At 42.8% G+C, this 21,710-nt stretch overlaps 1 protein-coding gene across 3 annotated transcripts in view; it reads left to right on the forward strand.

Moving 5' to 3' along the window:
* PRKCZ (protein kinase C zeta) overlaps positions 1-21,710 on the forward strand; it is a 235,222-nt gene that overhangs the window by 17,375 nt on the left and 196,137 nt on the right. For all 3 annotated transcript variants that reach the window (XM_072608570.1, XM_072608571.1, XM_072608572.1), the window contains exons 2-4: positions 6,967-7,088; positions 15,669-15,758; positions 21,494-21,544. In XM_072608570.1, the coding sequence (XP_072464671.1) occupies positions 6,967-7,088; positions 15,669-15,758; positions 21,494-21,544 (263 nt within the window). The remainder of the gene's footprint in view (positions 1-6,966; positions 7,089-15,668; positions 15,759-21,493; positions 21,545-21,710) is intronic.

Consider the following 21,710-nt stretch of genomic DNA (forward strand, 5'->3'; position numbering starts at 1 on the left):
TGGAATTTATCAAGTGACATGGTCGGACCACTGCTTTAGAAAAATCAATTTAGTTTCCATGCTGAAGTTACCTTGCTTTTACTTTGTATGTTTGTGGGTACATGTCCCACTCCCCCCCTAACCTCTCCATGGTAGAATGTAAGCACCAGAACCTAGCACAGTGCCCAGCTTCACAAATGTGTCTGGGAACTTTATTGAATTTGGAAAGACTCTTGAATGGATGTGAGTGAAAAGAGAAGCAGAAGTCCAACTGCCCCCTCCACCCGGGGCTTGTGATTCCTCTCCATCCTGCTCCACGCCACCTGGATCCACGCCACCTCCATCCAGGACATTCTTTGGGCAGAAGATCAGGCTTCACCCCTTAGCTATGCTCCTTTATAACACCTGGGCCTCAGTTTCCTCCATGGTGCTACTGTGAGAGGGATTGGCCTCCCTGACCTTCCTGGGCTCCCCTCCAGCTCCAGCTTGTGATGTTACAATTCTCTTCCCAGACGTTTAAGCAGACACATTGACTCAGACTTAATCCCATCTGAGTTCTATCCCTTTGCCCTTGATGTGGCTTTCTTTCCTTTTGTTCATGGCCTGTTAACCACCCAGGTAGGGATTAGCTTACTTCTCTCTTTGGGTTTCCATTTACAGCTGGCACCTCTGAATGAAGAAGACTGCACGTCTTAGAAATTCATTTGTAGAGCTGAGATGAAGGAGAACCACTGATCGTCTACTCCCCAATGGCTTTACTCATCCTTTTTCCCCTTCACCTCACTTAACTTGGATCCTGCATGTGGACCATCGGAGGGCTGTATTCCTCCATGCTGAGGAGTGCAGTCAGATGCTTAGCCACTAGGGGGTCTGCCAAACCTCCACGCAATTCTGATGCTGTTTAGTTTCTGCTTGGAATAAATGGGGGATTGGGAGGAATCTTTCAGGACAAGGGGTATTTCTTTCTAATTGTTTAAGGTGGCACAACTTGAAAGCACCCACCACAGGGCATCAAATGGTGTCAGTACCAGAGAAGTGTTTCTGAAGTTGGATTATTGGAAAGGCAGCATCATTTAGGAGATAGAATACTGGAAAGAAAGAGTCAGGATAAGGAGAGTTTGGATCCTGCTTCTGATTGGCTGGTTGTCAGGCAAATCATCATAAAGCTAGAAGGGATGGAGCTTCTCATCTTCGTTTTCATTTTTGTCATTCAGTTGTGTCCAACTCTGACTCTATTTGGGGTTTTCTTGGCAGAGCTAATGGAATGGTTTCGCCATTTCCTTCTCCAGCTCATTTTACAGATGAGGAAGCTGAGGCAAACAGGAAGAAGTGACGTGCTCAGGGTCACACAGCTAGGAAGTGTCTGAGGCAGGATTTCAACTCAGGGTTTTCCAACGCCAGGCCTGGCACTCTCTCCACTGTGCCGCCTAGCTGCCCTGCTTTCATAGGATCCTAGAATATGAGAGTTGGAAGGGACCTTGGGAGTCATCTAGTCCGTGATTCACCTTTATGTATTCCGAACCCCTTGGATCTTCTGGTAAGAGGTTAGGCCTTTCTCAGAATCATGTTTATAAGTATATAAAACAAAATGCATTGGATTACCAAGGAAACCAATTAGATTGAAATACAGTTCTCAAAATATTAAAACAAAAGGGATCCTAGTTTAATAATCCCTGCCCTGGCCCAACCCATTCTTTGGCCAAAGGAATCTCCACACTCTAACCTAGCAGCAGGTGATCAGCCAACCTCAAAGACCTTCAGTGGGGCAGCAAGCATGGCTCCCCAGTCTGCTCTGGGGCAGCTAGCATGGCTCCCCAGTCTGCTCTGGGGCAGCTCTCCCTCACTCTTAGGCCAACTTTGCCTTTTTGCATTTTCCACTCATGGCTCTGTCCTCTTTAGTTTCTCTTCTGCTCTATTTATTGTCCTTCAAATTCTTTTTACCCAGGAAGAAGTCTGAGGTGGGATTTGAACCAGGTGTTTGGGGATTTGGTTTTTTTCTTTTACTCCTAGTCAAGCACTCTATTCACTGAGATGCGGCAGCTAGGTGGTGCAGTGGATAGAGCACCAGTGCAGGGATCAGGAGGACCTGAGTTCAAATCTCACCTCAGACACTTGACACTCACTAGCTGTGTGACCTTGGGCAAGTCACTTAACCCCAATTGCCTCATCCTGGATCATCTCTAGTCATCCTGATGGATATCTGGTCACTGGATTCAGATGGCTCTGGAGGAGAAGTGAGGCTGGTGACTTGCACAGCCCTCCCTCACTCAAAACAAAGCCAAGTGCAAGTCATGTCATCATTTCTCTGATGGCATGGTCTTCTTCATCAACGAAGGACAAACACACCCAGGAAGAAACTGACTTAACTGAGCCTTAGTTTTCTCCTCTGTATAGTGGGATTAATGAGAAGCAGGATGGGTGGGGGTTGAGGATAGAGAACTGGACTGGGAATGAAAATGAATGAGACATTGATTAAGCACCTACTGTGTACAAAACATTGGAGAAAAGTCCCTATTCTCAAGGAGCTCACATTCTAATAATGGGAGATAACATCTGTGGAAGATTTTGGCTTCAAGTAACGCAAGTTAAGGGAGGGGAATGAGCATTTATGTAGCTTCTATATCTATAGTTATATATATATATATATATATATATATATATATATATATATATATACACACGTATATATAATATATGTGTGTGTGAGTGTATAACAAATAATACCTTATATGATCCTCCTAACAACTCTGGGAAAGATAGGTGTTATTATTACACCCCCTTTTGTAGTTGAGGAAAATGAGGCCAACAGTTCTAGTTATTGTCTGAGGCTGGATTTGAACTTGCGCCTTCCTCATTCCAGGCCCAGCGAGCACTCTACATAGGTCCCATGGTCCCTAGGGTGAAACAGCAAAACAGATCATATTGTGTCTTCTTCAACATCTTTTCCATGAATGAAATCAGGCCACTTTCTGATATTGAGATGTTTGACAGTAGCCAAGATTTTCTATATTGGAGGCCTATTCCTGACCTTTAGTGGTTTTGTGGTTCAGTGCCAAGTCACTTAACCTTCTAGTGCTCAGAGCAGGTGTCTGAGAATGTAAGCAGTGGGAAGGGAGTTTCCTTCCTGGGATTGCCTCCCTCTTTGATGATGAAACAAATCCTAAACAAAGCCAAGCGCATTTCTCCCAGGGTTATTATCCTGCCTGCTCTAATATCAAAAGGTCATTTTTTCCCCCTTTTTTAATGTTTATTTATTTATTTTTAGTTTTCAGCATTCATTTCCACAAAATTTTGAGTTCCAAATTTTCTCCCCATCTCTCCCCTTCCCCCACCCCATAACACCTTGCATTCTGATTACTCCTTCCCCCAATATGCCCTCCCTTCCCTTATCCCTATCTTCTCCCTTGTCTTGTAGGGCAAGATAAATTTCTCTACCCCATTACCTGTATTTCTTATTTCCCAGTTGTATGCAAAAACTATTCTCAATATTCTTTCCTAACACTATGAGTTCCAGCTTTTCTCCCTCCCCACCCATCCCCACTGAAAAGGCAAACAATTCAATATAGGCTATACATGTGTAGTTAAGCAAAAGACTTCCAAAATAGTTATGTCATATAAGACTAACTATAATTCCCTCCATCCTATTCTGCCCCCCATTTATTCTCTCTTTCGACCTTGATCCTCCCCAAAAGTGTTTACTTCTAATTACCCACTTCTCCCATTATCCACCCCCTCCCCACTTATCCCTTTCTCCCCTACTTTCCTGTAGTGTAGGATAGATTTTCATACCAAATTTAGTGTGCATGTTATTCCCTCCTTAAGCCAAATGTGATGAGAGTAAGCTTCACTTTTTCCCTCTCTCCTCTCCCCTTTTCCCTTCCATTGAAAGAGCTTTTTCTTGCCTCTTTTATGAGAGATAATTTGCCCCATTCCATTTCTCCCTTGCTCCTCCCAATATATTCCTCTCTCATCCTTTAATTTCATTTTTTTAGATATGATCCCTTCCTATTCAACTCACCCTGTGCTCTCTGTCTATATATATATATATATATATATATATATATATAGATATATATATATATATATATAGATATGTGTGTATGTATAAGACTTCCAACTACCCAATTACTGAGAAAAGTTTCAAGAGTTATAAATATTATCTTTCCATGTAAGAATATAAACAGTTCAACTTTGGTAAGTCCCTTATGATTTCTCTTCCCTGTTTACCTTTCCATACTTTATGATTTCTCTTTCCTGTTAACCTTTTCATGCTTTTCTTGATTCTTGTGTTTGAAAGTCAGATTTTCTATTCAGCTCTGGTCTTTTCATCAAGAATCCTTGAAAGTCCTCTAATGTCCATTTCCCCCCCTGAATTATTATACTCAGTTTTGCTGGGTAGGTGATTCTTGAGTTTAATCCTAGTTCCTTTAACTTCTGGAATATCATATTCCAAGCCCTCTGATTCCTTAACATAGAAGCTGCTAGATTTTGTGTTATCCTAATTGTGTTTCCACAATACTCGGTTTGTTTCTTTCTAGCTGCTTGCAATATTTTCTCCTTTACCTGGGAACTCTGGAATTTGGCTATAATATTTCTAGGAGTTTCTCTTTTTGGATCTCTTTCAGGAGGTGATTGGGTGGATTCTTTCAATATTTATTTTGCCCTCTGGTTCTAGAATATCAGGGCAGTTTTCCTTGATAATTTCATGAAAGATGATGTCTAGGCTCTTTTTTTGATCATGGCTTTCAGGTAGTCCCATAATTTTTAAATTGTTCTCTCGTATCTATTTTCCAAGTCAGTTGCTTTTCCAATGAGACATTTCACATTATCATTCTTTTGGTTTTGTTTTGTAATTTCTTGGTTTCTCAAAAAGTCATTAACTTCCATCTGCTCCATGCTTTAATTCTTAAAGAACTATTTTCTTCAGTGAGCTTTTGAACCTCCTTTTCCATTTGTCTAATTCTGCTTTTTAAAGCATTCTTTTCCTCATTAGCTTTTTGGACCTCTTTTGCCAATTGACTTAGCCTATTTTTAAAGGTGTTATTTTCTTCAGCATTTTCTTGGGTCCCCTTTAGCAGACTGTTGACACATTTGTCATGATTTTCTTGCATCTCTCTCATTTCTCTTCCCAATTTTTCCTCCACCTCTCTTACTTGATTTTCAAAATCCTTTTTGAGCTCTTCCATGACCTGAGACCATTGCATATTTATTTTGGAGGTTTGGGAAGCCTTGACTTCCTCTGATGTTATGCATTGTTCTTTCGTATCTGAAAGGATGGAAGAAAATACCTGTTCACCAAGAAAGTAACCTTCTGTAGTCTTATTTTTTTCCTTTTTTGGGCATTTTCCCAGCCACTTACTTGACTTTTGAGTCCTTTGTCAAGAGGGGGCTATACTCCGGTGACCTCTAAGTTCTCAGTTCCTCCAAGGTGGCACAATCAAGGGAGAGGAGTTCACTCCTCTCCTGGCCTGTGCTCTGGTCTGGGAGCTACCAAAGCTTTTCTGCCCAGGATCTGCAAGTAGAATTCCCTTTCCAGAGCCTCCACCAGTTCCTGAGTACTGTGCCTGGCCCATAATAAGCACCACATAACTGTTACCTATTTATTATTAGTAGTATTGTTATTATTATCTGTGAATAATTGTATCCTTTTACTAAAATGGAAACCCTCTTAGTAAATAAGATTTGTTACGTGCACAGTGCCTGGCTATATAAATGGCAGCTGTTATTATTAATGGTATTATTAGCTCTGCTTCCCTGACTTTTCATCAGGTCATTTACGTCTCTTCTTGTCAAGTTTCTCTGAAACGATCCCTTTCATCATTTGTCACATGGTGATAGCATCGCTGCATTGTTCACTTACCCAATTGATGGGTATCCCTTTAGTTTCTAGGGCTTTGCTTGGGGGATATTTTCTCTCTTGGAGTTCCCTACTGGTCTCCTCCAATGAGTACCTTCTGTGGTCTTATTATTAATTCTTTATTGCCGTCTTCTGTTTTTCAGTCACCTTCATTTCCAATCTCCTTCCTCTTTCAAGTGATCCATACATACCTCATGACAAAGTCATCCTTTATGTCTGACACCAAATGCAGTCTTCCATACTCCTCCTCATCTGTAAAATGACTGGATGGCCTAAGATTTCTTCCAGCCCATGATTGGATCATCCAGTTCTGACTCCTTGAGGATTGGGGTTCATTTTCTTCTTTTTCCAGGGGCAACCTTGGTCATCATAAATACCTAGTCTTCATTTTTTTAATTTTTCCATTTATGTTGTAATTATCAGGTTTATTGTTTTCCTCCTTCTCTTTTATCTTATTTGAACCCCACAACAAAGTTATGTAGCCAACCTGCAAGTAATGTACCCATTTTAGAGCTAAGGAAAGTGAGGTTCATCAAGTGGCTCTGTGCCCATGGTAATAGAGCTCACAAGCATCTGATCTTTGGAATTTCTTGTCATCCTTTGTTATCCAACTTTAGGAAGCAAAGAGTTCAAGTCAACTAGTTAACGACCATTTATTACTTATGTACCTTCTATGAGCCAGATACTGGGGTGAAGGCAGGAGATACAAAAAAAGGCAAAAATAGTGTCCTGGCCCTCAAGGAACTCCCAGTTTAATGGCAAAAATGGGAACCTGCAGACTTCAAAGCCAGGACCTTTCCTGACTTCCCTTAGCCTCTCTGAGCCTCAATTTTCCCCATCTGTAAAATGAATCTGATAATAAGCACATACCACCCAGGTGTGTAGACAGACAGATTCTCCATAAATTTCAAATACATTGTCTTTCCTCGTGTAGCATTTGGAAGAACCATTAAATCTCTCCATAAAAGGAAAGTGTTATTATAATAAATACTTGTGTTGGGGATTTACACTTCAGAACCATAAGTGGCATGCCTGGAAGGTGCTGACGATGTTCTCTTCCAGGAAAAGTCTCTGACTCAAATGAGGAATATTCTCATATTCAAAATCTCTCCTTTTCCTCTCTCCCCCAGGGATATGCTGATAACCAACCTGGATGCATCTATGACCTATGATGAACTGTGTGAGGAAGTGAGAGAGATGTGTAGTTTACACCAGCAGCAGCCAATCACCCTTAAATGGATCGATGATGAAGGTTTGTCCTCATTAACTGTGCTCTGAGATCTTGTTTTCCTAATGCGACAAATCTGTGAGACTTAACACTTCCCAGGATAGATCGGGGAAGAATGGTAGTTGGATAATAGTAGTAGCACATGTGTTCCAATTCCATTTCCTCAGCCATCTAGCTGTGTGACCTTAGACAAGTCACCTGTTAGGGTCTGTTTCCTACTTTGTTAAATGAGAGCATTGGCCTAAATGACTTCTGAGGTCCTTTACATCTCGAAACCTATGATTTTATGACTTACATAATTAGCCCACAATTATATAGTGCTTTAAGCAAAGCTTGTAGTGCTGATGATGATAAGAGCATATGGAACTCTTCTATGGCTTTAAAGCTTGCAAAGCACTTTACAGCCAGTATCTCATTTGATCCTCCCACAACCCTGGAAGAAGGTGCTGTTATGATCCCATTATACAGATGAAGAAACTGAGACCTCGAAAGGTCAAATAACTTGCCAAGGGGCCATATCAGAAACTGATAGGATTTTTTTAGTGGAACCTACATTAAAGAAGAAACATTAACGCCTATCTCATCCCTACTATGGGATTTTTCCGTGGGACTTAAAGCTGAATCCTTCCATGTGTATTGTCTCTCTCAGTAGAATATGAACTTCCTGAGGGCTGGGATTGTCTTTATTTGTATCCACAGCATAGCATTTAGCATAGTGCTTTACCCACAGCAAGTGATTAATAAATTCTTCGTTCACTCATTTTAAACAACTAGTATGTTTCTTGAGGTGGGATCTGATTTCTGGGTCTGGGTTTTCATGATTGAAAGTCCAGTCATTTGCTTGGGGCAGCTGAGTGGCAAAATAGATGGAATACCAGACCTGCAGTGGAGAAGACCTGAGTTCATATCCTACCCCATCACTATCTGTGTGACTCTAGGCAAGTTATTTGCCCAGTAATATTAAGCTGCCTTGAGAGAAACTCAGGTCTAGGATGGCATCCAGGGAACAATCAGGAGAAACAATCCTTCTCAAAGGAACAGGGCTTCTTAATCTTTTTTTTTTTCATGGACACAAAATCATATGGACTTGCTTCTTTCAGGTCTCAGCTGGATCTAGAGTCAGGAAGATCAGAATTCAAATCCAGCCTCAGATACTGCCTAACTATATGACCCTTGGCAAGTCATTTAACCTGTGTTTGCCTCAGTTTCCTCATCTATAAAAGAGGAATAATATTAGTGCCTACCCTTCCATATTGTCACGAGGCTCAAATGAGACAATATGTTTAAAGAGTTTCACTGTATGAATGCTAACTATGGTTGTTTAGGGTGATGGAGCTAGTTTACCATGGCACTGGCTGCTTGGGGCAGGAGGTGGGGTGTGTCTCAGCACATTGATGCTGGCCTGGCTGATCATTTCTCAGTAACATTGCAGAGGAGATTTTTGTTCTGGGAGGGCTTGGTGTCTACGGCCCTGGGGCTCCTTTCAGTTGTAAGATTTGGTGATGGTTAAATTGCAATGTGAGTTTGCTTAATTTTTAAGTAGAAATATACGCACTGAGTAGGTGGCAAAGGTGGGGCTTTTCAGCACAGTTGCTTTCCCACCAGAGTCTTCTTGTAAAAGCCACATTAATAATAGAAGGTTGCCTGGTAACTCAGATCTGTGACATCTGTACAAGAGTATACTGGAATGGAGCTTGTCAAGCTTTATTAGCTGGTGGTACCATTTGTGGAAGTGTTGAAGTCTTGCCATTGGCTGGTGAGGGCACTATTTCCTCCATGCACTGATGTGGAGACAACAGCACCAAGTTCTTACTGTCTGACCCCTTCCCAAGTCTGTGTAGACAACCCTCATTCTCCCATGATGACCTACTCACTTGGCTGCTCCCTTGTCTTTCAGTCATGGAATCTCAGTAGGGGCATCAGAGGTCATCCCATCCCTGCAGCATCCTCCTCTGGATGACCTCTGGTGATGGGGAATCCCCCATCAACTGGACTAGTCTATGCCATCTTGGACAGGCGTCTGAATCTCAAAATCTCTGAGCTGGAAGGGACTTAAGGAAGCATCTATGCGAACACATACGTGAGCAAGAATGAGCTTACCGGACCAGTGGTCATCTGATGTCCTCTGGGTGACCTCCAGGGGGAGAGGAGAACTCTCCACCTTCCAAAGTGGCCCATTCCTTTGAGAAGAACCTTTCCTTGTTAGGGAGCTTTTCATTACATGGAACCTCCATCTATCTCTTTTTAAAAATATAAGTAATGTTTAATTTTTTTCCAATAACATGTAAAGATAGTTTTCAACATTTGTTTTTTATAATATTTTGAGTTCCAAATCCTCCCCCCCCACCCCAAGATAGTGAGCAATCTGATATAGGTTATATATGTGCAATCATGTTTCCATGCTCAATCCTTGCAGCTTCCCCCCTTTTCTCCTAGTTCTGCCCTCAGAGGATAAGCAGAAAAACTAGCCCCTCTTCCATCAGATGGTGATGACCCTGTTCATTTGCATTTAGATAATGCTACAAAACACTTTGTGTGTATTATCTAATTTGATGGTCACAACAACCCTAGAAAGGTAGCTGTTGTTATTATTCCCATTTTACAGATGAGGAAACTGAGGCAGGTAGTGGTTAAGTGACTTGCCCAGGGTCACACAGCTAGTTAGTATCTATTGTCACTGTTTGGATTTAGGTCTTCTTGACTTCAGGCCCCAGCATTCTGTCATCTCTGCCAGCTAGGTAATTGAAAGCACTTTAAGTACTTGAAGGCACCCCAGACAACATGCTGTCATGCCCCCAAACATTTCCATGGGTCTCTGCTTTTGTTAACCTCCCCCATACCTCAACGTGGCATGTCCCTGAGGGCTTTGCACAGACTGATTGCTTTCAAACAGCTTCCTCAGCACCTTTGCTCTTATTCTGGGATGCTTACCTGCACTGCTAACCACGCTCATTCATTTTGCATTGATTTTTAAAATATCATCAATAAAGTTTTCTGACCTTGTTTCTAGATCATGAGATTGTCATGCATTAAGGACCTTGAAGCCCAGAGGAAATCAGGAATAATGGTTATAAAAATAGAAGAGTCAGTGTGGTACAGGGAACTGGCCTTGGAAGCTAGGAAGCCCTGGGTTCCAGTCTTGTGTCTGACACTGGTCCGGTGACACTGGGTAACTCCTCACTTTTCTTGGGTTGCCGGATGTTGGTGTTGACACAGGCCCTTGAGATGGGTACACAAGATGGAGGAGGGGAGAAGGGAATAAATATTTCTATAGTACCTATTGCGTACCAGGCATTGTGCTGATAAGTGCTTTACAATTATTTTATTGTCACAACAACCCTTGGAGGTATGCGCTATTATTACCCTATTTTACAGTTGGGGAAACTGAGGCAGACAAAGGTCAAGTTTCTTCCAAGGTCCTGTAGCTAGTAAATGTCTTGAGGTCAGATTTGCACCCAGATCTTTCTTACTCTGGGGCAGCTAGGTGGCACAGTGGATAGAATGCTGGTCCTAGAATCACATCCAACCTCAGGCATTTACTAGCTGTGTGATCATGAGCAAGTCACCTCACTCTGTTTGCCTCAGTTTCCTCATCTGTAAAATGAGCTGGAGAAGGAAATGGCAAACCAGACCAGTATCCTTGCTAAGAAAACCCCAATGTGGGTCAAGAAGAATTGGACACAACTAAAAAAAAATGACAACTTTCTTATTCCAGGTCCAGCTCTATCCATTGTACCACAAGTTACTTCTATGAAGGGCTGAGCTCTGTAGGCTTGAGACTTTCTAGCTAACCCTTGCCTACCTTGCAAATAACAGCTTGCATTCATGGTGGATTGCTTGAGGCCAAATGCTTTTCTCATGGCAGTCTTGCCTCTTCCTCCCTGCCTGCAGATAGTGATTTTGGGTTGTATTATACCTGTTTTTGAGGCAGAAGAAACTGAGGCCCAGAGTTTCGTGCTAAATGTTCTCCTCCCTTCTCCTCCCCTCCCCTCTCCTCTCCTCTCTCATTCCATTCCATTATTTGTCATCAAGGATTGTTCCATGGATGGGAGAAGGGGGAGGAATGTATTTGGATGAAGGTAATGTAAAGGTAGAGGTGATGATGTCATAGATTTAGCAATGGAGAAGACCTTGGGTATCATTGACTTGACCTCTCTCATTTTATGGAGAAGAAAATTGAGATTCATACAGGCTTAAGAAACTGGTCCATTGTCACCCAACTAGTAACTTTGCAAGGTGGAATTGGAATGCAGGTCTTCCTAATTTCCAGTGTAGTAATTTATCCCACCAATCTGCCTCTAAAGGTGTCAGTAAAAACTTAAAGTGAAGGCTAAGTCAGGAAGTTACTGCCAGTTGTCCAGCTGTAACCTCTCTGCCATCCACATTCTGGAGAACTTGGCTTCAATGGACCACTGGGTGTCATAATACCCTATCCACAGTGGCATTGCAGCCAGATCACTACATGATAAGTTGAGGCAGCTACATGTGAAGGAAAGAATTGCTGGATTCTGACTCCAAGGAATTGGCCTAAATATTGACTCTGAGGTGTATTGTCCGGTTGACTTTGAACAAGTAACTCACCCCTTCAGGCCTCCGTTTCCCTATCTGTAAAGTGAGTGAGGTGGATCTGTTGACCTCTCAGGAACCTTGTTGCTGCGCATCCCCTGGTAGATGGCCCCTAGCCAAGCAGTGACAGTTCTCAGGGAGTGTGTATTTCCTGCGCTCTGTCATCCTCATGATGGGAGGAGGGGGGCACATTTTCATTAAAGTGATATTTTCCTTCCTTGTGAGCTCTTGGCAGGAAGGTCTGGTTTGTTTTAACCCTCCTCTTCCAGGTTCAATTGTAATATGATTCCCCCTGAGCTACAGAAATAATGCTGGAAGATACTTAGAGTTTACATGGATCCCATTCTCTTGGATCTCCACCCACTGGTGGAAATACTTCTGACCACTTGGATGTTCCCATTTTACAGATGATGGAGGCTCAGAGGGGCTGAGACTTGCCTATGAATACGCAGGTGCTCATGGGTACACAGCCTGCCCTTGCTGACTATCTGCTCTATACTGCACCGACTTGGTGCGAGGCCAGAGTCAGACGATGGTGGATGTTTTGGAGACTGACAGAGAGAGAGGGTCAGGGAGGCATGGGAGAGCAGAAGGTGGAGAGCCCACATAGTCCACCTCTCCCCGTCAATGCTGCCCCTTGGTTGTCAGGAGGCCACATGAATTTACCCTTCACTGTTCTTTGGTCTAGTCTCTTTGACCTTTTAGGTATTAAAAAATGAATCATTGGCCCAGAGGCTGCAAAAGAGTGTACTTTGGTGCTGCCAAACTGGATTAAAATCTAATTGGGAAATAGGTGAAAATAAATAAAAACACAATAGAACATAATGTTAATATGTGATTTTCCAAGTCAAGATGCAGCCTGCAGGGATCCTCACATATGTTGAGTTGTCTCGTTTTTATCTGAGTTTGAGCCTTCTGTCCCAGAGCACCAAGAGGCAGTGACCTGCTCAGGGTATCCCAGCCAGTAGTGGTAGAGAAGGGGCTAGAACCCAGGTCCTGACTTTTCATCCACTATGCCAGGCTTCTCCTTGTCTTTGTTTTGCCTGTATTTTTAGATTGACTTAGGTTGTCATAACAGCAAGATATAGAGCTAGAAGCTGCTTATTTTACAGGAGAGGAAACTGAGGCACAGTGAGGTTAAGCAGGGCCACATAGCACAATTTGGTACCCAGGTCTTTGTCACTCTAAACCTAGTTCTCCATCCACCCCAGCCTAGGGGAGTGTCATCTTCTCAAGGGCCTGTATCATTTTCTTTTGTTTTTAATGTGCATCACCAGCCCAGTGTTGGCTTTTAGTAGATGCTTAGTGCAAATGCTTGTTGAAGAAGAAATGAGTGGATGGAGGCTGGATGACCCCTCCTCAGGCAATCTGCTCTCAGTTGACCTGGAATGCCTCTGGGGTCTCTTTCAGCTCTGAGAGTCTTTTGTTTCCATGACTGCCTTGATAGCTGTATGACCTTTGACAAGTCATTTCTTGGGACCTTATTTTTCTTACCTCTAAGGTTTGGGGCTTGGACTAGATGACCTTTAAGCTCCCTTCTGGCTGTAAATTCAATGATCTTAAGAAACAGGGAATACCTGCATTTTTTAATGTATAAGGATGACTGGGCTGAGTAGGGGTACATGGGAGAGGTGGAGGAAGGGTGTGCTGATGTGATTGTTGGGGGATTTGAATTAAGGGTTGTTCTAAATTAAATTGGATTAAAAAATTTGAAGTAAAGGTTCCCTTCCCCCCTCCCTCTCTCTTCTCTTTCCTTCCCTTCTTCCCTCCTTTCTGTCCCTCTTCCCTCCCTCTATCTTTTCCTTCCTTCTCTTTCTCCTCTCTCTGTCCCTCTTTCCTCTCTCTCCCTCCTCTGTCTTTCCTCTCTCTCTCTCTCTGTCTCCTCATCCTTTTCCCCTCTCTTCCTTCCTTCCTTCCCTCCCCGTTTCCTCTCTTTCATCTCCCTCTACCAATTCCAGTTGGCACCTTATCTGCACGTTATGCATGTATTAGAGGCAGCCCTCTAGCCCAGGTCTTCCTGATTCTAGAACTGGCTCTCTCTCCCCTGTTCCCTGTTGATTCTCTAGATTGGTTCACAGTCATTGGATTTGTAGACACTTCCCTTCCCTGGCTCTTGTTTGTCAATATTTGGTGTTCCCTTTGCTTATCGGCATCCGCATTCTTGAAATGTCTTCCTGGATCTGTTGGTGCCTTCATTCATTTGGGGCCAGGTGTGCTCTTGATAGAGGATGCTTCTTTTGGGACTCCCTCTGCTGGCCATAGTCAGGAAAGATCTGAATCAGATCAAAGACTTTCTCCTCTAAGTAATCCTGGGATGCGGAAGCACTTGGAGTGTCCTTTTCACAGCTGTCCCTGGAAAGTAAAGGACATCAGTCGGATAGTTCATTAAACAACAGACTCAAACATTTTTGCTCTGACTTTGGGTTTCATGGGATTGAGTGATTTGGTGCCAGTCACTTTCAATTGGCATATTTACTACTGAGAGGCTGTGTGGCTTAGTCTTTGGAGGACTGGTCTTGGAGTCAGGAAGACCTGCTTTTGAGATGTGACCCTGAGATCTGGCTGTCCAAAACTGGTCAAATAATCTAAGCTCTTAGAGCTCCAGGTAGGCTCTCTGACAGTGAGTTATAGGTGAGTCCTTCATTCAGTCTTCTTGGGTAACAAGAATCTTCTACCAGGATGAATATTGGTCTAGACTAGGGGTAGGGAACCTAAGGCCTTGAGGCCACATGTGGCCTTCTAGGCCCTTGGGTGTGGCTTTTTGACTGAGCCTAAGTTTTACAGAACAAATCTTTTTATTAAGAGAATTTGTTCTGTGAAGTTTGGATTCAGTCAAAGACTGAATCCTCAGGTCCAGACTCTATGGATCTAGACTATTCTCCCCTCCTTTTAAAATTCATTCTTAGATTTTCCCCTCCAAAAAAGAGATACTTTTAAAACATTGTTTTCATTTTCTCAGGGTTGTGTCATTGGATTGTAGAATTTAGACTGAGAAGGCACCATGGTAGGGTAGGAGTGTTAAATTTGGAGTCAGAGGATCCATGTTTAAATCCTTGCTCTACCATTTATCAGCTATGTAGATCAAGGGCAAATGACTTCTTCCTTCTGGGCTTGTATCCTCCTGTAAAATGTGGGCACCTGACTTGACCTTGGAGGTCGCTGCCGGCTCTGAAGCCTTGGAAGTCCTTGAGCATTGCCGACTCTTAAAATGGAATCTGGCTTTTCATTGTGTCAGGTGATGATGGTGATATATCTAGATCTTAAACTGCCCTCCAACTTTCCCTCAAAAAAAGTAGTGTGTTCACTTCTGAACACTGCATTTTAGGAAGGATGTTGGTAAGCTGGATAGCAGCCAGGATGGTGAAATGCCCCAAGATCACAGCACCACAGTTTTAGAGCCAGAAGGGAACTTAAAGGTCCTTAATTCTAACCCCATCATTTTATAGGCAAGGAAACTGAGGCTCAGAGAGGTTGGGTGATGTGGCCAAGAGGTGTGATTTGAAACCAGTCCTTTCTGACTCCAGTACTCCCTGGCAGTCCACTTCATCACTCTGCCTTTTTTTTTTTTTTAACATAAATGCCTGCTGAAGAAAGTGGGGATGTTCATCCTGAAGGAAGCCTTAGAGGAGACTTGAATATTTGAAGGATTGTCCTGTGAAATAGGGATTTTACTTGTTAGGTTTGACCTCCCAGGAGGCAGAACCAGGAACAAGGAACACAAATGGCTGAGGGTGGATGCCACTAACTTGGCAATCATGAGCATTGTTCTTAAGTGGAACGGGCTGCCTCAAGAGGTGGAGAGTTTCCTCTTCTTGGAGTTCTTCAAGGAGAGCCCGAAAGACCACATGTGGGTTTGACATATAGGGATTCTTGCTCGTGGAGGGTTTGGACTAGGTAGCTTCCAAAATTCCTTCCACCTTCCTGGATTTGAATAACATCAAACAAGTTGGTGGCATTGTTAAACAGAGATGAAAGGCTGCATCAAATATGGCACTGAGTTTATGTCATATCTCTTGTCTTCTTTTTGCATTTCATTAGGTGATCCATGTACCATATCTTCTCAGATGGAACTGGAAGAAGCTTTTCGCCTGTATTGTCAACATAGAGATGAAGGACTCATCATTCATGGCAAGTAGCTGGAAATTAAGCTTCCTGACTTCTTTCACAGGGCATTGTTTGGAGAATGGTTTAACTGGGACTCATCTCTTTGACTCTTTGACAGGCTAACCCTTGGCCACTGAAATAACTATGTAGGTTTGAAATGCTGGTAAAGGTGGGTGGTTTATCCTTCAGTTCAGATAGATTATCCTACTATTTTTTCTTTCCAGTTATGCTTCCCAGCTTGGAGAAGCTAATGCTGACTCTTGCCCTCAGTGGCCCTTTTCACAACTCTTAAGGGATGGGGAATATCTACAGATACTTATTATAATATCATCATTTTGTTATCTTTTCTCCAAACTGATGAACCTAAATTCTGTCCAGTCTAATTGTATTTCAGGTACTGTGCAAGGTGTGGGGGATATAAAGACAGAAAAAAAGACAGATCCTGCCCTCACATTTTTCATTGTTCAGATCTATTATTCCAAACTGCTATTAACTTGATCATTAGCTATTAGAGACATTTAGTGTGAAGAGAGATTTTCTCTGTGGGGAAAGTTCATTGTTTTTTTAACTTCATTGTTCACGTTTCTGTCCTTTGAAAATTTCTCTAAATTTTTCACTTACTGATGATTTCCATCTGGTCACACTCTTCACATTCCAGTGATTCTGAACCCCTGTAGTTCCATCCAAACCCATTCCCTGTCTTCTTCATGTTTGACTCTTCATGGCCCCATTTGGAGTTTTCTTGGCAAAGATACTGGGGTTCTTTGCCCTTTCCTTCTCCAGCTCATTTTTCAGAGAAGGAAACTGAGGCCAACAGGGTGAAGTCATCAAGACATCTAGTAAGTGTCTGAGGCCAAATTTGAATTCAGGTCTTCCTGACTCCAGGTTTGTCACTCTATCCACTGCACCACATAGCTGCCTCATCTTACACTACCAGACAGATTCCTTCTTACCACTCTCCTCAATCCTCCCTACCCTGCAAAGTCCTAGTAAAATGCTACTCACTACAGTTCCCTCTGGAACACTTTCTCCATAGGCAAGAAAGATGTTTTTCCTTTCTCATTACTTCCATTTTGTGACTCTCCCTGAGACCTGATTTCCAGCATTGGCTGCACTTTCATTCCACTGCCCTCACCGATTGAGGCAGGGCACTTGGAATACTCCTTGCTTCCCATTGCCACTTCCTGGTTCTCCTTCCACCACTGTCACTTGGTTACTTCTCCTACTTTGAGGTTCATTCTGTCCACTCTACCACTCAGTCAAAATTCTGGTAGCTGTTGTCTACAAAACTCCAGTACGCTCCACCTTTCTTCCTCATTGAGTTCAGTTCATGGCTCAGTTTTTCTCTCTTCCCCAAATCTTACTCTCCTCCTAGGGCATTTCAACCAACGTATTGAGATTCCTTTGAATACCCTAACCTCTCAATTCCTACTTGGTTTTCATGACCTTACTCCTCCACCCCACCTTAGCCACGCACAAAGATAGTCATACCCTTGATCTCTCTATCACCTAAAAATATACCACCTCCATGTTCATGAACTTAGAAATTATCTGACTAAATCTATTGGCTTTCTGCTTCTTCTTCTGCCTTCTCTTACCTAACCCTGTTTTTTGTCCACACTGCAACCTCTGATTCCTCCCTCCCTTTTCTTCCAAGGTTATTGCCTCTGCACCAACCACTCTCTTCTTTTCCCCTTCTTGGTCCCTTGGTGAACCAGTTGAGTTCAACACTGTCTTCTCTTGAGTCCCTTATCATGTTCCCCATTATGCCCTGCCATTCCTTAGCCTTGGATTGCTTCCACCATCCACTGCCCGCCTTCCTATATACATGCTCAACAAAGGTAGAGAATATCATGCTACCATTCTCCCTGGATCTTTTAGAGATTTATGTTATATAACCCCTGCTGGGCTCTTTCTTCATCTAGGTAATCCTTCTATACCTCCCTTATCAACTCACTATCTCATTCTTTGCACCGGCTCTTCTAAACCTTTTCATCCTTTCTCAAACCTCCTAGTTAGGTGGTGCAGTGGATGGTCTAGAATACCTGAATTCAAATCCAGCCTCAGACACTTAGTAGTTGTGTGACCCTGGGCAAGTCACTCCACCCTGTCTGCCTCAGTTTCCTCATGTGTGAAATGAACTGGAGAAGAAAATGACAAACTACTCTAATATCTTTGCCAAAATACCCAAATGGTGTTGTAGAGAGTCATACAGAACTGAAATGACTAACAACCATGAAGCTCCCAACGCTCCCCCTCCCACCACTCTCTTAGCTGAGAATCTTGTCTTGAATTTTGCTGAAAAAAAAAAAATCGAGGCCATTTGCCATGAACTCCCTCTTCTCCCTTCTCATCCAAAAACACCCATACCCCCTCTTCCACTCTTTCCTCCTTCACCTCTGTCCTATACCCCTTCCCCTTACAAAGGATAACCCCTCTACCTCTTTTCCATTCCGTGTTCTCCAGCAGACCACTCCTGTTATCCCCATTCATCTTTCAATCCCTGTCTGCTGGTCTGCTGCCTACAAACATGACCATGTCTCCCAAATCTTGAAAACAAAACCCATCACTTGCTACATCCCACTAACTCTCATCCTATATCTCTCCTGCTTTTTGTGGCCAAACTCTTTGGGAAGACCATCTGCTTCTCCTCTTTTTACTCTCTACAGTGTAGACTTCTGACCTCTTTATTCCACCTAAACTCCCTCCAAAGTTGCCAGTAATGTCTTCATTGTGACATCTAATGACCTCTTCTCCATCCTCATCCCCCTTGGCCTCTCTGTAGTCTGGTATGCTGGTAATTACCCTGTTCTTCTTGCTACTATCTTCTTTCTAGGTTTTCAGGACATTCATCTCTGCTGGTTCTCCTTCTACCTATCAGACTGCTCTTTAACTGTCTCCTAATGGACCTTCATCCAAGTCATATGTGCCACAAAGTTCTGTTCTGGGCCCTCTTCTTCTTCTATGCTGTTTCACTTGGCAGTCTCATTAGTTCCCATGGATTCAGTGATGGTGTCTGTACTAATGATTTATAAATCTGTTTATCCATGCCTAACCTCTAGTCTTATGTCTTCAGCTACCTATGATGTCCAGTTGACATTTTAAATCCAACCTGTCCAAGCCTGAACTCTATCTTTCTCCTTACATCCTGTTACCACCTTCCTTATTACTGTAGAGGGCAACACCATTTTCCCAGTCCCTCAAACTTACAACCTGGGAATCATCCTGGATTCCTCCCTCTCTCTCACCCCACCCTCCCCAGAGCAAATCTATTGCTTAATTCTGTTGATTTCACCTCTGCAGCATCTTTTGATGCCCCCTTCTTTCCTCTAATACTGCCACATCCCCCTCCTTCCAGTGCAGCCCCTTGTCACCTCACTCCTGGACTATTGTAACAGCCTGCTGATGGAACTACCTGCCTCAAATCTCTACCCTCTTCAATTCACCCACAATTCAGCTACTAAAGTGATTTTCCTAAAGCACAAAACTGATCATGTCAACCCCCTCTACCATTCAATAAACTCCAGTGGCTTCCTCTTGTCTCCAAGATCAAAAAGAACATCTAGTGTTTAAAACCCTTCATAACCAAGTCTTCCTCTTTCAGTCTTTTGTATCCTCTTTCCCCTCCCGAGTCTTCTGGTTGATTCTCAGAGCCTCTATCTCTTGACTTGGAGGATTTTTTCTGGCTGCCTCCAGAGCCTACAATGCTCTCCCTTCTCATTCTCTACCTCCCAGCTTCCTTAAAGTCCCAGCAAAAATCCCACCTTTGATAGGAAGCATTTCCCAATCCTACTTCATTCTCGTGCCTTCCCTCCATTGATTGCTTCCTATTTCTCCTGTAGGGGCAGCTAGGTGGTACAGTGGATAGAGCAACAGTGCAGGACTCAGGAGGACCCAAGTTCAAATCTCACCTCAGACACTTGACACTCACTAGCTGTGTGACCTTGGGCAAGTCACTTAACCTCAATTGCCTCATCCTGGATCATCTCCAATCATCCTGATGGATATCTGGTCACTGGATTCAGATGGCCCTGGAGGAGAAGGAAGGCTGGTGAGCTGCACAGCCCTCCCTCACTCAAAACAAAGTCAAGTGCAAGTCATGTCATCATTTCTCTGATGGCGTGGTCTTCTTTGGCAACGAAGGACAAACACACACATATTTATCCTGTATATAGCTTGTGGGTACATAGCTGTTTGCTTACTGTCTCCTCCACTAGAGTGTGAGCAGGGCAGGGACTGTCTTTTGCTTTCCTTTGCACACCCAGTACCTAAAATAGTACCCGCACATAGCAGGCCCTTTATAAATACTTATTGGCTGATTAAGTGATAGAGATACTTAGATTTTTTTAGTTTACACATATCCTCAGCTTTTGTAATAGCAAGGACCCCACATTCACAGGAGGGCCTGCTGTACAGGTTCTTAGATCTGCTTTACTAAAAGGAAAGCCACTTTTGAGGGGTCAAGAATCTACTTTAATCACTTAGTTCAGGGGGAAAAGTCAGCACCCTGAACTTCAGAGAAAATACAAACAGAGAAAAAAGATCAACAGACAGGGCTCCCAACTGTCTGACTATAAGCAATACATAATTACAGTTCAACTGACAGATCCAACTGTCTGACCATTATATACATACAGAGTTACCAGAGAGAGTAGCCCCAACATGGGTTTCTAAAGCCCGAGGGAGTCTCAGCTGGCCAAACAAACTCTTCCAATGAGTAAACCCCAAAATAAAACCTTACCTCAGAGTATAAATACACTTTTCAGAGCTGGGATGAATCACCCTGTGACCCAGTGCCTCAATAGAAATTAATAAGAGGTATGGGCCTTCCTACAAAACAAGTCTTCCCTAATCAAACTTTCCTTAATGGGCAAGCCTTTTAATGGGTGGGGAAGATCTTTAACTCATGAACATAATTAACATTGCAGCTTTGCAGGTTTAGAAATGGGTTGTGGATTGTGACAATGCAAAGCATAGGACTGTTGTCTTCAAACTTATTCTCCTATCCCTGGTTCTCAGTCTGTGTTCCAGAATTCTCTGGGCTTCACAAACCATCTCTGTGGACTCTTTTAAGGAAAGTGTCACAGTGGCCAAGATATTTTGTATTTCTAACCTCCTGATCGTAACCATTTTGCCTTTGGAACTCCTACGTGGGAAAGGGAAGGCAGAAGGGATTCTAACATCTCAGAGTCCTGAATCTTCTACTTTTTAAAAATTCTTTTTTCTGATGAGTGATTAATCATCTGATTTATGGGAAGACATGACAGAAGATTCAGAGATGGGCAGACATGGGTGGGTTGGAAGAGATCACAGATTCCTTAAGGGGGGGTATTTGAATAATTCATTTTAATGGCATTATGTAAGCAAAAGGAAAATTTGCACCTGATGACAAAGATGATTTAGGAAAAAGAAATTTATCAAATGCTTTTTAAAGAAATAATATTTTAAGGATTAATTCCAGAATCTCTGGATATTTTTAAAGATACTGTGCCTTAATCTTTTATAGCCCAATTGCTTCTTATTTCTCCCCTCCCTGTGTTTTTGAGATGTTTAACCATGGAATTTGGGATGTGTGTGCGCACACATGTACGTAAGATATACGCAGGTTATCCAGAATTTGACTTTAAAAGCATTTCTAGACTGACTTGTTTCTCATCAGAACATTCTTTAGAAATACTTGAGCATTCAAATTGTATGCAGATTATTCAGAGGGAGGGTTCATCTCCTCAAAGCACTAACCCCTTTTCCTTTGTCTTCAGTTTTTCCGAGCATCCCAGAGAAGCCAGGAATGCCCTGCCCAGGAGAAGACAGTGAGTACTCCAAACTTCCTAACATTTTGGTGGAGGGTATTGAACTTTCTGAAGAGTTGAATTGAACCACTTTAGAGGGATGTGCTCGATACTAAAGCTGTCGTACCTGTCTCAGGGTAAATCTAGTCTAGTTATAAAAATGTCAGGAAGCATGTTATTGTAGAAA

Source organism: Notamacropus eugenii, chromosome 5 (genome assembly GCF_028372415.1).
Source record: "Notamacropus eugenii isolate mMacEug1 chromosome 5, mMacEug1.pri_v2, whole genome shotgun sequence".
Taxonomy (NCBI): domain Eukaryota; kingdom Metazoa; phylum Chordata; class Mammalia; order Diprotodontia; family Macropodidae; genus Notamacropus; species Notamacropus eugenii.